General features: G+C 40.3%; 1 protein-coding gene across 1 annotated transcript in view; it reads right to left on the minus strand.

The window, feature by feature from the left end:
* The window catches only part of LOC109842055 (signal recognition particle 54 kDa protein, chloroplastic-like), a 31,249-nt gene extending 16,699 nt beyond the window's left edge, over positions 1 to 14,550 (minus strand). Inside the window, exons 1-7 of the mRNA XM_020410972.1 lie at positions 14,496 to 14,550; positions 13,673 to 13,740; positions 13,472 to 13,526; positions 13,356 to 13,402; positions 12,640 to 12,792; positions 12,468 to 12,545; positions 11,918 to 12,043 (exon numbers count right to left, since the gene is read on the minus strand). Coding sequence (XP_020266561.1) covers positions 11,918 to 12,043; positions 12,468 to 12,545; positions 12,640 to 12,792; positions 13,356 to 13,402; positions 13,472 to 13,526; positions 13,673 to 13,740; positions 14,496 to 14,550 — 582 coding nt within the window. The remainder of the gene's footprint in view (positions 1 to 11,917; positions 12,044 to 12,467; positions 12,546 to 12,639; positions 12,793 to 13,355; positions 13,403 to 13,471; positions 13,527 to 13,672; positions 13,741 to 14,495) is intronic.

Here is a 15,707-nt window from a genome sequence, read left to right on the forward strand (position 1 = left end):
CATCTGCATTTCGAACCTGAAGGTTTCCTGCTGTTTAGCTAAGGCGTCTTCAAGCATTTTGGCCACTTGCTCCGCACTTATCATAAGTGCCTCGCGGGGTTGTCCCTCGCTGGACACCGTATTATCTGATGCAACCGCGGAGCCAGCATCAGATTCTTCATCTTCTGAAGGGAGTCTTGTCCGAACCCTACCATAGGTTGCTCGCTTGATGGTTCCGGACTGCAAACGGGTCCTAGGCCGGGATGCTTTCAGAATTGACTCGAGATTATCTCGCGCCGATGTCCCTCTGCTGGTCATGTTGGTGGTGACCCTCGGAAATTCTCCATCTTCAACCGCCGTTCTTCTTTGCCGGAAACGCCTATGCCTTGGTTTTGGCGCTTCGATACTAAGCCTTTCGAACACCGAAACTCTCTCGGTGACTGCCTTGATGCAGTTGCACTCAGACAGTACCGCCCGAATGAGCTTTGAACAAGGGCACTGAGTTTCTAGCCTTCGAGGACTTCTCTTTCTGGTTTTGCTCGTACCCCCAGCACGATAGTACAGCTCGTCCGTTTGAAAGTCGGAGCAACCTATCGTGTGTTGGCACGATTTCTCAGGTATAACGTAATCATCATCAGACGATAACGTTTCCTTCTGAGAGCGAACTACCTTCTTCGGGCTTTCAAAAGTTACGCGCCTCGAAACATGCCTTTTTGGGCGTGAGTTCTCAGCGGGCTCTTGGACTTCAATGCGCAAATTGGTGCGCATAGCTGCCCTGATTTCTTTGTCACGTTGGAGGTGACGGCGACCCCCAGCGTGTTGAGTGGTTCGGGGATTCTTCAGCGGGCCCAAACGTTCCTGAACTGGAACTTTGCCTTTTTCATTGGGAATTGGACCGAGGCGCTCCAAGACTGACTTCCTTTTCTGGGATGGTCCTGCGGGATCTCCCGGAGCAGTTGTGGAAATCATCGGCGGTTTGGATTGATTCGCCGGAAGTTGAACTTTCGACGACTGCAGTTGACGCTCTTTGGTCTGAACCGCCGCTTCAGACTTCGGCCTCCAAACTTTGCGAGTTGGTGCCACTTCCTTCTGCAACTTCCTACGGGCTTCTTCGGCTTGAGCCCGCGCCTGCGCTGATAGTGCGTGGCGTTTGCGGATGCGCTCTTCGAGTGTTGAACGGTTCCGTTTGACCCGGATCCATTCGTTCGTCGGCGGCTTGGAGGAACCGCCATTCTTCAGTTGTTGAGGCTGTTTGCCTCTCCTATTCTTCAGATCCACGTTGTAGCGGATCCCGTCAACTGACTCCATGGCCTTTGCGAATTGTTTCGCAAGGTGTTGACGTTGCCTTTGGCGGGCTCTTTTCGAGAGAGTCACCACGCCTTCCGCGGCAGAAAGGTTGGCCAGAGTAGATCCGCCTTGGTTGGGAATTGGAGGAACCTCACCTGATGCGACTTTGGCATCAAACGGGGCGAGATCTTCGTTGGTGTTTTCAACGTCTTCATGCCAACGAGTTTTCCTCCTGGAGGAGAACTTGGACTTCTTGGACTTGCGTGGGGAGGTTGATCCGGACGAGGACGACAAGTATTCCTCGAACTTCTGTTGGTCGAACTCGTATTCGACCTCCTCCACGCCCGGGATTGAGATCCGCGGCTGCGACGCTCCGATCTCGGCAGCGAGATCGGCGGCTCCCACTGTGGTCGCCAGATTGTTCGCGGGAAAAAGGTCGGGGCTTATCCTTTCTTAGGGATTCGGGATGGATTTCCCATGCGTGTAAGGCATGGATTTGGTGTTATTAATAACAACCTGTCCAATATTGAATATGTGAACGGGTGTTCTTTTTAACGGTTAAAGAACTAACGGCGGCGCGAGTTAAGCACCGCTTATTACTTGCTTAGGGTTCAGGATAAAATACCCAGAATCGAACTCTTGTGTCTTTTCTACGAAAAGACTAATCAGCAGCGCCGTGTTAGGGCGACTTACCCGCTTAGGATTCGGGATAAACTCCTAGGATGAATTCTAGTTGCTCTTTTTCAATCGGTGGAAGACTAAACGGCAACGTTTCAGGCGTTGACTTATCCCTCTTTGGGTTCGGGATAAAATTCCGTACCTGTGAGGCACAGATTTTGAGAGTTGAAAAAGGTGGTGTCTTCTCTTGGGGCAAAGACGACCCGAAATGGGAGAGGAGATTTTATATTCTTCTTCTCGCACTGAAAAGTTTTCATTCTATCTCCAGCTGGAAGGAGACTCGAGTTGGGATCTCCATCCCCAGATCCGGAAAGATGAACTAAGAGTAGGGATCTCCCTCCGGGATCGGAAAGGTTCAAACGGGCCTAAACTTTATGATTGTCATTGAATCAAAAGTCCCTCATTTCATTGAGGAAGAACGCCCAAATTCGGACCTAACTTTTATTAGGTTTGGTTGGAAAAAGAACCAAAATGCAGTTTTCGGTTATCGAAAACAGGCACTGACTCGTCTTAGTCCTACACTATCTGTAAGGGTTTGACTAAGTGAGAATATGGGACAACCCTAAATTTTACATGGTTTGATTTTCCGAAATGAAGTAGACTCTAGTTATGGAAGAATCGAGAGGGGACTTTTGGTAGGCCTAACTATTAGGAAAGGTTTGACCAGGTGCACGTGAAAGTTGGAGTACAACATCAAATGGAGGTTTGTTTTATCACTTTGTTTGTTTATCGGTTATCCTAGAAAATTACATCAGCTTCTTCTGGGAACTTCCCATTACATGCTCATCCACCCAGCTTTCCTTCCTTGGAATGGGGTCTGACTTTGTAACTCATTACATTGCCGGAGTTATCTTAAGAGATATTAGGTAACATTCTCAGGAAATTCCATCAAACCGTACGGAAACAATTTAGCTCATATTTTGGGTATGTAGGAGCAGTTTTAACATCATGCACATGTATGGAGGATTGAGAGCGTTTATACTCATATTACTCTCGGAGTGTAGACGCAGTTATCACTGTATACTCTTTGATTTTGTTCTTTTTGTTATCTGGAGCGATATGACGTCGGCTTCAACCAAGTTGAATGCATCTTGAGAGCAAGCAATCCTTTGGTGGGATACGACCCTCCCTGTGGTAGCAGTACTTTGGTTCCGTAGGTGGTGTCAGCTCTCCTGATTTGTGGTAGGTGGTAGCTTGATCTTGTTCAAGGAGGGATTCGAAGATGGCTGGAACTCTTCATCCTTGAAGGAATAACTCTCTTTGGAGTCTCGACCCGAAGTCTTTTGCTGCTTCGGGATTGCTGTGTGTGACGTTTGATTAGCTCCAAGCATGTCTGCAGGTGCCTTGCCTTACCCGAGATGGCGAATTTGGTTTGAGCGGATTTAACGTCGGTCGGTTCCTTCCTGACTCTTTTCTTCGGGAGGAAGCGTTCGGTTGTTCACCGCGCACCTTCAAGTCTTTCAAGTGTTCAGACGGTTGCTGTTCCAGCTTCAAACACATCCAGTAGCAAGTTTTTGTGGGCAAGTCTGGGGAATGAACTCCTCATGATCGGGTTCCGCAGTTCATGCTTGTTCCAGAACCTCTTGACGAAAGTGTCGCTAAAAAAAACCCTCCGCTTTTCTGCTTTTCTCATCGAGCAACGATCGATAGATACCTTCGTTCGTCATCGAAGGAATTGGCAAGGAACTTGGCTCATGTGTTCCCAGCTTTACGTGCTTGGCTTTGAGGCGATACCAATCGAAGGCGGCTCCGCGAAGAGTACCGCGAATGAACCGCACCCATCAGAGGCATCATTACCAGAGATAATCCCAGTGCATTGAAGTAATCAATGGCTGGTAGTACCCTTCCATTAAACGGGTAGTTTATTAGATAACTTCGGCGGTATGGTTCGATTCAATTCTCTGGGTTATGGCAATGGAATTGCCTGTTTTTTTCGTTCTCTTTGAGCGGAAATCATGTGTTGATTTTAGCTCTCGAGTTCTTGATCTTCAGACTTTCGCCCTGTGTTTTCGTGTGGCATGATTCTAGGCGGAATGTGCTTACACTGCATCCTCATTACCACCCTCATTTGACGGGAGATTATTTGCATTGTGAGTTCATCCGTTCCGTGTGCTCTCTTCCTGAACGACCTGCTTACGGCGGCTTGGTTACCTTGCTGGTTCGCATGTGCGCTGAATTGTTGCTCATGCATTCTCTCATTTACTCTGGCATGGGCCATCTGCATTTCAAACCTGATGGTTCTGTTTAGCTTAGCTAAGAGTCCTTCAAGCATCTTATGCCACTTTGCTCGCGCTTATCATGAAGACTACGCGGGGTTTCCTTCGCTGATACGGTATTGTCTGATGCGACGCAGGCAGGAATACATCTTTCCATCTTCTTGACGTGTTCTTGTCCGAACCATACCATAACGTTTCCTCGTGTAATGCTCCAGGACTGCAGACGAGTTGATACCAGGTACTCCGAATTTGACCGGATTATTCCCCTTGTCTTTGCCCTTTGCTGGTCATATTTTTTAGTGACCCTCGGAAATTCTCCTCTTCAACCCACCGTTTTTCTTTGCCGGAACGCTTATGGCCCTTGTTCTCGGCGTTTCGTACTGAGCTTTCGAAAACCGATAACTGTCTGGGACCTCCTTATGCATCTGCATTCGAACAATCTGTCCGAATGGTTTGGAACACGGTCACTGAGTTTCCTGTTTTTTGGGGACTCATTTTTCCTGTTTTTATTCGTACCCCAGCCGATATAAAAACTGCTGTTGGACGTCGGGTAACCTATGTGTGTGGGCACGACTTCTTAGTATAACATTATCGTCATCAGACGATAATGTTCCTTTCCGAGGAATTGCCTTCTTACAGGCTTTCAAAGTCTACGCGCCTGAACATGCTTTTTGTGCTGATTTTCGGCGGCTCCTGAGACTTTCAAATGCAAGTGGAGTCGAATGTGGCCTTGAAGCTTCTTGGTCACGTATTGGAAGTGAGCGCCCCAGGCGGTGTGAGTTTGGTTCGGGGCTTTCTTCAGCGGGCCCAACGTTCCTACTGGAACTATTGCCTTGTTTTCTTGGGATTGGACAGGCCTCCAACTGATTCCTTTTTCTGGGATGGAACTGCGGATCTTCCGGTGCAGTTGTGAAATCATTTGGCGGTTTGGTGATTCGCCGGAAGTTGAATTGTAGTTGACGCTCTCTTGGTCTGACGGCGCTCGACTTCGCTCACTTTGCTGGTTGATGGCGGCCTTTGGCCTTTCCTTCTGCAACTTCTAAACCCCCGGGTCTTCAGCTGAGCCGTGCTTGCGTGATAGTGGCGCGGCGCTTGCGGAATGCGCTCCTCCGCGTTGACACGGTTCTGTTTGACCCGATCCATTCGCGTCGCGGTTGCGAACGTCCAATTCTCAGTTGTCTGAGCTGTTGCTCTTATCTTCGATCCACGTTGTAGCGGACCCGTCAACTGGCTCCTGGCCTTTTCGAATTGTTTCGCAGGCATGACGGCCTTTGAGGCTCTTTTCTGAGAGAGTCACCACGCCCCGCCGGCAGAAAAGGTATGGAAGGTAAGATCCAGCTTGGTTGAATTGGAGGAACCACTCACACAATGATAGCACTTTGGCATCAAACCGGAACGGCACGAGAGGGGATTCCCTTCGTATTAGTTTTTCAACGTATATCATATGCACACGAAGTTTTCATCGCTGGAGCGAGAACTTGGACTATTCTTGACTTGGAAAAACAAAATGGGGATGATCGGAACAAAGGGACGGACACAGTATTCCTACGAATAATATGTTGCATCGAACTACAGTATTACAGACCTCCTCAACGACCGGGATTTGAGATCCACAGGCTGCGACGCTCCGTCATCCGCGCGAGATCGGCGGCTCCCACTGTCGGTCGCCAGATTGTTCGCCGGGGAAATGTTCTTACATTGAAAATTCATGTGATCTCAAAATAAAACTTTTGTGTTCAAAAGATCGGGTCATTTTTAGATCCGGTTACAACGAAATCAAGAAAAATAAAAAAAAATTAAACTTCTGCCTTGAAAAATCGCGAGCTCTTTTTCTGCGGATCACTCGCTTTTGTGGTTCTTTGCCAACGCCGGTGGTTAATCCGTGGACACGCATGATCTGATCCGGTCGGATCTACCGATTTGACGGGTATTATTCCACGAAGGGAATAATAGCGGGAGGATTAGTTCACTTAAGGGAAATAATTGCGCTCGGTCTCGGATATAAAGACCAAGCTGTGATCCGGAGTGTGATCTCGTGTAGATCTCAGATCTGTTCTTCCCCCTCTCTTCAACTCCTGCCTTTTGTGACGTGATGCTCGCCGAGGATCAGATTCTGGATGTCCAAGCTTCAAATCTTCAACACTCTAAGCTTCGTCTCAATCGGCAGGTTTGCTCTCAATGTTCCACTTTGAAATAACAAAAGGGCCTATTTATAGGCTACCCTCACTGTGCCTTGGGCACAGTGAGCGGGCACCTTGAGGTGCCTCGCTTGGCCGGCCACTCAAGGTGTCGCCAAGTGGCTGTGCCGGCCACCCGAGGGTGTGGCTCGGCCACCGAGCCACCTCAGGGTGGCTCGGCTTTGGCCGAGCCACCTTGAGGCGGCTCGGTTTTGGCCGAGCCCCTCTGGGTTTGCTGTTTTCCGTCGTTTTGCGCTGTATCCATTTCTCAGTTCTGTCCGTGATTCGGTTGACTTAGATTCTGATTTTGTTGATCTGATTTGGCAATAAATCCGCTTCTGATTTGGCAGTAAATCCGCTTCTGAGTTCGAGTCCAAAACTGATCTTGATTCGATCGTGATTCGTCCGAGTTTGTCCTTGGTTGGATCACTCGTTGACTCTTCAACACTTGGCTTGATTCCGAACGCGAATGGATTTATTCCGTTGCTTGCGTTCGATTCGTCGCCTCGTTGGTTCGTCGGTTTGTGCCGAGCTGTGCTAAGGGACCTATAAGCAATTTTATATGCCTACATAGGTAAGTATGGTCGTGGAATGATCAATGAGTTCTTTGAATTTTGCCTTTGCTTTTGATATCAGTTAAATGGGTTTGTTGCTTGGGTTTACTGATGTCGGCTTTTACATTCTATTTCTTGGGTTAACTGCTATTGGTTTAGAAGCTCAAAGCAGTGGACCTCCTGCTGGCTATGACTTTGGGTTTATTGCTCCAAAGTCACATGTGGTTGCTGTGGGTTATTGGCTGTTATTTGGAGCTTGTGTAGCTCCTTGCTCTTTGGGTTTGTTGCTGTTTGTTCTGAGCTTATGTAGCTCCTGTGAATTGGGTTTGCCGCCGTTGTTTGGAGCTTGTGTAGGTCTTTGCTGCTGGGTTTGTTGCTGTTTTGTTCTGAGCTTGTGTAGCTCCTGTGAATTGGGTTTGTTATTGTTTTGTTTGGAGCTTTTGTACCCCATTGCTACTGGGTTTGCTACTGTGTTTGGAGCTTGTGTAGCTCCTTGCTGTTGGGTTTGTTGCTATTTTGTTTTGAGCTTGTGTACCTCATGTGAATTGGGTTTGCTACTGTTTTGTTTGGAGCTTGTGTAGCTCATTGCCTTTGGGTTTGCTGATGTTTTCGCTGGAGCTTGGATTGCTTTGTTGCCTTTGGGTTTGTTGCTATTTTTTTGAGCTTGTGTAGCTATGTAGGCTGCTATGTTTCAGGTGTTTTATTTTTCCTTACCTGTGGGTTACTTGCTGTTTTGTTTTGAGCTTGCGTAGCTCCTTACAGTTGATATTTGGTAATGATGATGATTAGCGTTTACTGAGAATGTAATCTAACTTACATTATTTATTATATTCAGATGAGGCAAAAAGGGATGAGATTGCAGCCTACATTGAATTGATAATGTCTAGGCGAGGCAATTCATCCTTATAATGCAATCTGTAATAAACATGTAAGTTATAGGTGGGGCAATCAATTATGACAAGTTGATCTATTTAATAAACATGTAAGTTATAGGTGGGGCAATCAATTATGACAAGTTGATCTATTACTGAGCCATACAATACCAATTAGAAATTATACCAATTCCAAAAACAATTTTCATTACATCCTCAATAGTTTTTACAATTACAAGTACATGACATGCAGTTTATAATAATTAAAATAATACAAAAAATTGCTTATAAAATTGGTGAAATTTTCTAAGCTAGTAGTTGATTTTCGACAAGTCTCAATTCTTTCTTCAGCCTTTTTGATTGCAAAAAATATATTTATCTCCGTACCTATTTTCTTTGACATATTAGCTTCCTTGGTTGCTTGGGTCTCCTCTTTCATCAACCTATTCGAAAAAATTGTATTCTTTATTTGAGAATTTTGCACACCCCTAATAACACATTCCCTTATTTTTACCATTCTTACACATTTTCATCGGTGTTCGGAGATTGCAGTCGCAATAAACTTCATAATTTTGGTAGCACTCTTCTGATATCATATTAATGTCTGGGATCCAAATTGCAGACAATGGGAATTTATAAATTGCTAAGAAATGAGAGTGCATGGATTAATTTGAGGCCTCAAGTTGAATTTATAGCCACTATGACCCTGAACTAGCCGTTGCTACAGTGTTATGTATTTGAATTTTGAAGATGGTGGAAATAGCCGTTGCTACAGTAATTTTGTGATGATCAGTGAGCTAGCTATTGCTACAGTGTTGATCCCTAAAAAGATTTCATTTTGAACCAAATATGGTATTAGGAATTGGAGGGTTTATATAATTGTGAGATTCTTTTTTCTTTGGGTGAAACAAACATAGAATGCAACAAAAATAGGATTCCATAAAACTAAAACTTGTCTATAAATTTTTTATGGATTAGGTAGGAATCCATAAATAAAATAGGATTCCTAATCCTATTCCTAGCCTCTATTGAACCAAACAGGCCCATAGGGCCTGTTTGTTTCACCAATTTTATGGAATAAGAATGGTATTTGGACCTGACAGTGGTGTTTTCGTAACTAATGGATTCTAAATAAATCCTAATCCTGAGTTTGGTCCAAAAAAATTTATAGAATTGCTAATCTATAAAGTGGCTCAAACAGTTGATATTTTAGGAAACCCAAATCCGTTCCATTTGAGAGGAATTGGGCGGGATTTCTGACACCTCTCCTCTTTCTTATTCCGATTCCTAATCTACGAAACCCTAGATCTGTTGATCCGTGGTTTCCCCGCTGTTCTTCTACCGCCACAACGCTCTCTTCTTTGCGCCTCTTCTTCGCTTCTCTTCTCCCACCTCTCGTCATGGCTTGTGCGTGGTCGTGTCTGGAACTCGAAACCCTAGCTCTAGTTGAGCCATGATTTTTTGTAGATTTATATGTCGAATCGGTTTCTCCTTCTAATATGATCCCGCCTCTTGTTGAGCCGTGATTTCTTTGATTTTTTTTTCCAACTTCTTGTTGGTGGGTTCCTTGGCTTTGGTTGTTGGTGATCCCTTCTCGAACTTGTGTTGGTTCGGGTGGGTTTGTTGGCTACGGTGTTGATCCCGGCTTTGGTGGGTTTGTTAGGTTTATTGCTTGGACGTCGACATTTTTCCCCCTTTGCAACTCAAGGTATATGATTTTCCCCCTCTTTTTTGTTCGTGATAATTCATTACTAGTTTCAGGCCCGTGCGATGCACGGATTTGTCTAATATACAAAAATTGATGTAGCAAAAAATACAAAATAAAACAATAATAATATATAAGTAGTCAGAAATGATACAACATAAATTGCATATATAGTTTGAAAAATTAGAAAGTTTGAAAAACTTGAATCAGTTTAAGATCATATATAGTTTGAAAAATATAAATGTGTAAAAACGGTATTCAGAAATATGATGGGAGTTATTTTATTATTAAAAGGTAGAAAAAAAAATTCAAAATTAAGGTGAAATGTCAAAAAAGTACCAAAAGTGGGTAAACTTAAAAAAATTAAAAAAATGAAAGGTTTGAAAAAATGTAAACATAGGAAAATAATATTTGAAAATTTTGTGCGAGTCATATTAATAATTAAATCGATGATAACTTTCCAAAGAAATTGGTAAAATAAAATTGAAATGTAAAAAAACAAAGAAAATATAATACCTATCATGTAAGGGGTGTATGACATCCACCTAACGAAAATAAGAGACAATGTAATACATTAATCAAATAAAGTCTGTGTAAGAAAATTTTATATGATTGCAATTTAAGAACATCATCAAACCATAAGAATACGTCATAAGAAGTACTCAATTAGTTAAATAAAATCCAACTTTCACATACTCTATATAAACATAAGAAAGAACAAAAAATTGAAGTGAAATACATTGCCATTGGAGAAAAATAACAAAACATAATATAGGATAAATACATTCCAGTAAAATTATATTGAGTTCATCACTTACCAATAGTAAAGATAAACAAAAAACAAACAGATCTGAAACAACAAAAATATAATTATATAGAAAGAAAAGAAAAATACACTTGTATAGGTAGAAATATCTTTAATTCTATCTTTGCCTTTTGTATTCATTTTTTTCTTGTTGTAAAATGAAAGAGAGAGCAATGTACCAATCTATCTATAGAAAAAAAAAAACCATAACTGTCCAAAACAACAGTAGAAAAAAATAACAACCTAAGATAGAATGCGCTCTTTTCATGGAAGAATTGAAATCTGTCAAATTAGCATCAACTATGTCAAATTAGAGTGCATCAACTATGTCAAATTTCAGCCAAAAGCAACATGATAGTTTGCATTTACTGTCATATTTCAACCATTTAATTTTACAAACATGTAATGTACAACTTTGCATTTCTTCACCCAGCAGATTTAAGTCTTGTGCATCAAAGCTAAATATATGATTAATATATATTGATGTAGCAAAAGAATACAAAATAATACAAAATAGAACAATAATAATATATAAAGTTTCGTATTTATAAAAAATCGTGTAATAAAGGGGTAATTATAAAGGGGTAATTAATGTTGAGATAAGTTACAGTTATTGGCATTACTTTTTTTATTTTTTTTTAAAAATTACATTTTGGTCAGATGTAAGTGGGATCATTGAGATATGAAACTTGTGAATGGCAGATGTAAGTGGGATTATTCACATATGAAACTTGTGAATGGCTGCAGAGAAAATTTTCATTAAAATGCCAAAGAATAAAAAATATTTGCATATAAAACACTGAAATTAAAGCTAAAGCTGCGAGACAGATTTTTTCCTTTAACATGCATGATGCAACCGACATCCATTCATAAGCAAGGTAGCTTGTAGCTTGTACAGATAATCCTCAACTTTCTAAGTTATATAGCTATGCATATATTCTGCTTATCCAATGTTTGCGCTTTTTGATGCCCAATTCTAAAGCTAAACATGGCTAGAAAGTGCCCAATACCTACTAATATATTAAAGTGCTAATGTATAGAACTAATACCACTCATTGACAAGTTAATGGTTTCACGACCCTCCATAGACCATGTAGAAATTTGACTTTTACCGTGATTGGAAAAATCATGCAACCACGTGGCAATGTTGGATATGAGCATTAAGGGTAGAAAAATGTTACGAATGAAACTGAAGCAGGACATAGAGAAGAAAATTGGGTATGGAGCCCTAACAAAAATCAAAATTTAGAAAATGTATTACTTCTATCAATGTATTTCAGTTGGATTGTAATAAAGGAAGTAGTATACAGTACAAAGTTGTGAGGCGACATTCTGACATCCTCACTATCTATCTGGTACCAGTTCAAAGATAAATCTACTTTTGTATTTCCATAACACATACCATTAGGTTGTTATGAATCAAGCAATTATTTTAATATTTGCAAAACCAAAACAGAACATAATTTATAGCAAATGTAAATAAAACGTAATTGACATAAAAACTTACCAGAGACGACAAAAGATACAACTATAATTAATACTACCAGAGTCAATCTATAAAAGCCAGACTACATATTGATGTAATAAAGATCTACAACTGAATGGAGATATCTATGAATATATAATTTCAGCTTCTAAGAGAACCTGCAGTCTTCCTGCGGTATCCACCATGACAACGTCGATTTTCTTCTTTTTGGCTTCTTCAAGACCATTTTTAGCAATTTGTGAAGGCTTTACTTGAGTTCCTTCTTTATAAACAGACACACCTATCTGTCACATGAAAAAGAAGGGGAGAACACAGTGTGAAAAGAAATCAGATAATACAAAGAAGGCATGCAAAAGAGGAAACAGATAGACTCTATAGAATGAATGATAACAACTGAATCAATAAAAAAGAGTAAATCAGTGATAGCGTATCTCAAGAATGTTGGACGAAACATGAGGCTTTATCACTTATCAGAAAAGGGAAACAAAAGAAGCAAAGATGCAATGCACAACTCTTATGTCAACTCTTATGTGTCTAACTACCTTTTCATGATAAAGAAAATACTGCCCTTCACAAAAAATGATAATAAAGATAAGTAGAACATAAATCAATACTAAAAGGTTGATATATAATAAAAAAACACCATAATTGGATTTTTCTTCTTCTTTTAGAATCAGATAAAATCCTACTGAGATCATAGCAATATACCTTTTCACCCAAAATTGAGAGTTGGTCTATAGCTGCAGGCCTGTACACATTTCCAGCAACCAACACGCAACTTTTCCCCTGTAATCTGTGTCATCTCTATTAGTAATAGTATCAATAGAATGGAGGGCTTCGGACTGTACTAAAATGTGGATAAAAGGGCCTCCGACTGTACCATCTTCTTTAGGTAAAAGGCAAGCTTGGCACAATCTGTAGTCTTTCCAACACCTTGTAAGCCTGCAAGTACTATTACTGTTGGACCAGCCTTCGTGAATACAAGATCAGACACTTCTCCACCCATCAATTTCACAAGTTCATCATTTACAATCTGCAATATATAAAAGTATTAGAATTAATACAATCTCTGCCACAATAAAGCTAGAACTTCTAGAAGTGAATGGAAAAGACAAAGGATTTGATTTGGCATTTTTCTATATCTCAATGCCAAAAGTATTCAGTTATGCAGGGTCAAGCTTAACTCTCCTCATATATCTGTCTACTTGTTACTGTCCTAATAACGTATCTACTCTTTATCAAAAATAAAAGGGTTTGAGATGTTAATCATCGGTGCTGCTAGCAACAACTTTGTAGTTACTTTGGACAAGAAGGTCTATTAGCAAAACTCATGATCTGACTCTATGTGAGCTCATGGTGATTAATATGTCAAAGCCTTTTAAATAGGACTTGACTCGTGTTGAAGCAAGTGTCAGTTACCAGGGTCCTTATTGCAGTCAATATACTTAGAATATGTCATTTCTTTGTATGCAACAGACATATGGTATAGATTATAGTTACACTATTTCCATGAACAAACTTCAAGGGAAAAATCATGAAAAGAAGTCAGACATCTACATAACTAATGAAATAGTTCATGGGTATATCCACTTTTACCTTCACAAGTTGTTGATCAGGTCTCACCCCTCGAATCAGCCCAGTACCAACAGCTCGTTCCACTTTTACCTTCACAAGTTGTTGATCAGGTCTCACCCCTCGAATCAGCCCAGTACCAACAGCTCGTTCACTAACCACATCCACAAATCTTCGCACTACTGGCAAACTTACCTGTCCAAATGGGGTGTATTAAAACTCATAACCAACTTACTAACAGAAACCAATGCAGCTGATAATCTTTTTATTTTTAAGGAAGAACTACAATAACCAAAAAAAAGTGTTTAAAAAAGTGTTTATATGAACAATAACCAACTCACATCTGCTTCCAAGAGAGCCCTCCTAATATCCATCATTGGTTCAGCAATGTTCTCCTTTGTCAAGATATCTAGAACATCAGAATATAGTTAAAACGATTAAATCCCGGAAACTTCCTTTATTGCCATCCACAAAATAATCACCGATTCTGACTGAAAATTAGACCCTCACATTTATCATAAAACAGAAACTCAAACATTCTTTCATCGCATTGATTTCATAATGTAATGAAACAGGTTAATTGCAAGTATGAAATTTCCTAGGAAAAAAGATGGACAAAATCAAATTACTTTAATTGAGTTTTGTGTAATAGCGAAGTGATTAATTCTAAAGTTTCATGTGCGCATTGACAATTTATTTTTGAATTATGTGACCAAAAATAAGAAAAACCTAAATAATAAAATCTATAAATTGATAAAAAAACATTACTGGACCAAAGGTTTTTTTGGTAAATAACCTAAAATTCAAATGTCTAAGAAAATCTAAATCACAAAAGTAAGAACTTCAAAACTGCTAAAATAAGTAAATGCATCGATTTGGGGGTTATCTAATTAAAAGGGCCTTTTGCACTTCAAAACCCCAAAAGCTGCCAAATTGAGATTAGTTTGACAATTTGATACATCAAAGTTCCTCATTTTCCTTTGTTGATATCCTTTAACAAAATCAACGCCGACTATTTTCTACTATGGGGGTATCAATTTATTAAAATAGAACTTCAGGGTATCACCAAAATTCAAAAAAGATTAAACTTTGGGGTGTTAAAGTGCAATTAACCATCAAAAAACCATCAAGAAAATCAAAGCAATTGAGAAGAGGATTGAGTACCAAGTCGAGGACAGTGTTCGATGCTGCACCGTATCGCAAACTCGAAGTTCTCCATCGGCAGCGCTGGAAGCAACAAAATAGGGTTTTTCTGAGGGGGAAAAAAGAAGAAGAAGAAAGAGAGACTGAATCGAAATGAGATTGGATTAGATAATGATTTACCCAGTGAAGACAAGAGGTCTCGAGGAGTGGAACCATGCGTCCATGAAGGAGGCGCGGTGGCCACGGAGGACGCGATCGGATCCGGTGGAGGCCATTTCGCCGCTCTTTTTTTATTGCAGAAATCGTAAAAAAATGGAAGGTCGAAGATGGTTTCTCTAGTTGAGGAGCTTCGAAATTGGGAAAGGGTTTTAGTTGAGAGCGACCTGGCGGAGGACTTGGGAAGATGAGAAGGTTGAACGCAGAGCGGGAGGGAGAGAGAGGAGCTAGAGATGAGAGAAAGGGGAAAAGTTTAGGAGGCGAATACGAAGAGGGGAGCTTTGGAAATGAAGAAAGGGGAAAAGTCTGGAACGAATTCAATTTGCTTTGGAAATGAAGAGGGGAGCTTTGGAAATGAAGCACGGATTCAATTTGCTGATTAAATTTTTTTAGAAAAATTTAAAAAAATATGAAATTGCCACATGGCGCTTCTAAAGGGAAGAGTTTTTAGTAATAGTATATAGATTTGGGAATTTTAACAAAGAATAGGGTTATGTTTATTTAATTTCAGTTAGTTGTGTGAAATAGAATGCAATTGTTCGCATCGATATTGTTCTATTTAGTTAGTTGTGCGATAAATTTCAGTTATGTTATGTGGAAATTTTAGTTATGTTTACTAAATTTCAGTTAGTTGTGTGATAATTCATTATTTAGGAATTTTAACAAAGAATAGGATTATGTTTACTAAATTTCAGTTAGTTGTGTGAAATAGAATGCATGATATTTGTGTGAATGTGTTGTTCTTGATAATTGTGTTTATTACAAAAGAATGTGAATGCATGAAAAAGAATAGGGTTATGTTTACCAAAGAATGGGGTTAAATTCATTACATTAAAGGAACCGGTAGTAGAATGTGTTGTTATTGATAATTGTGTGAAATCGAATGCACCACTAGTTAAAATAAAATTCAGTATAATTAGATTTCTTGTGATACAAAGAATTAATATTTGTATTAATTATCTAATTAATTTTCAACTTAAATAAGTAGACAAGATAAGATGTAAATGTATGCTAATT

Source organism: Asparagus officinalis, chromosome 5 (assembly GCF_001876935.1).
Source record: "Asparagus officinalis chromosome 5, Aspof.V1, whole genome shotgun sequence".
Lineage (NCBI taxonomy): Eukaryota > Viridiplantae > Streptophyta > Magnoliopsida > Asparagales > Asparagaceae > Asparagus > Asparagus officinalis.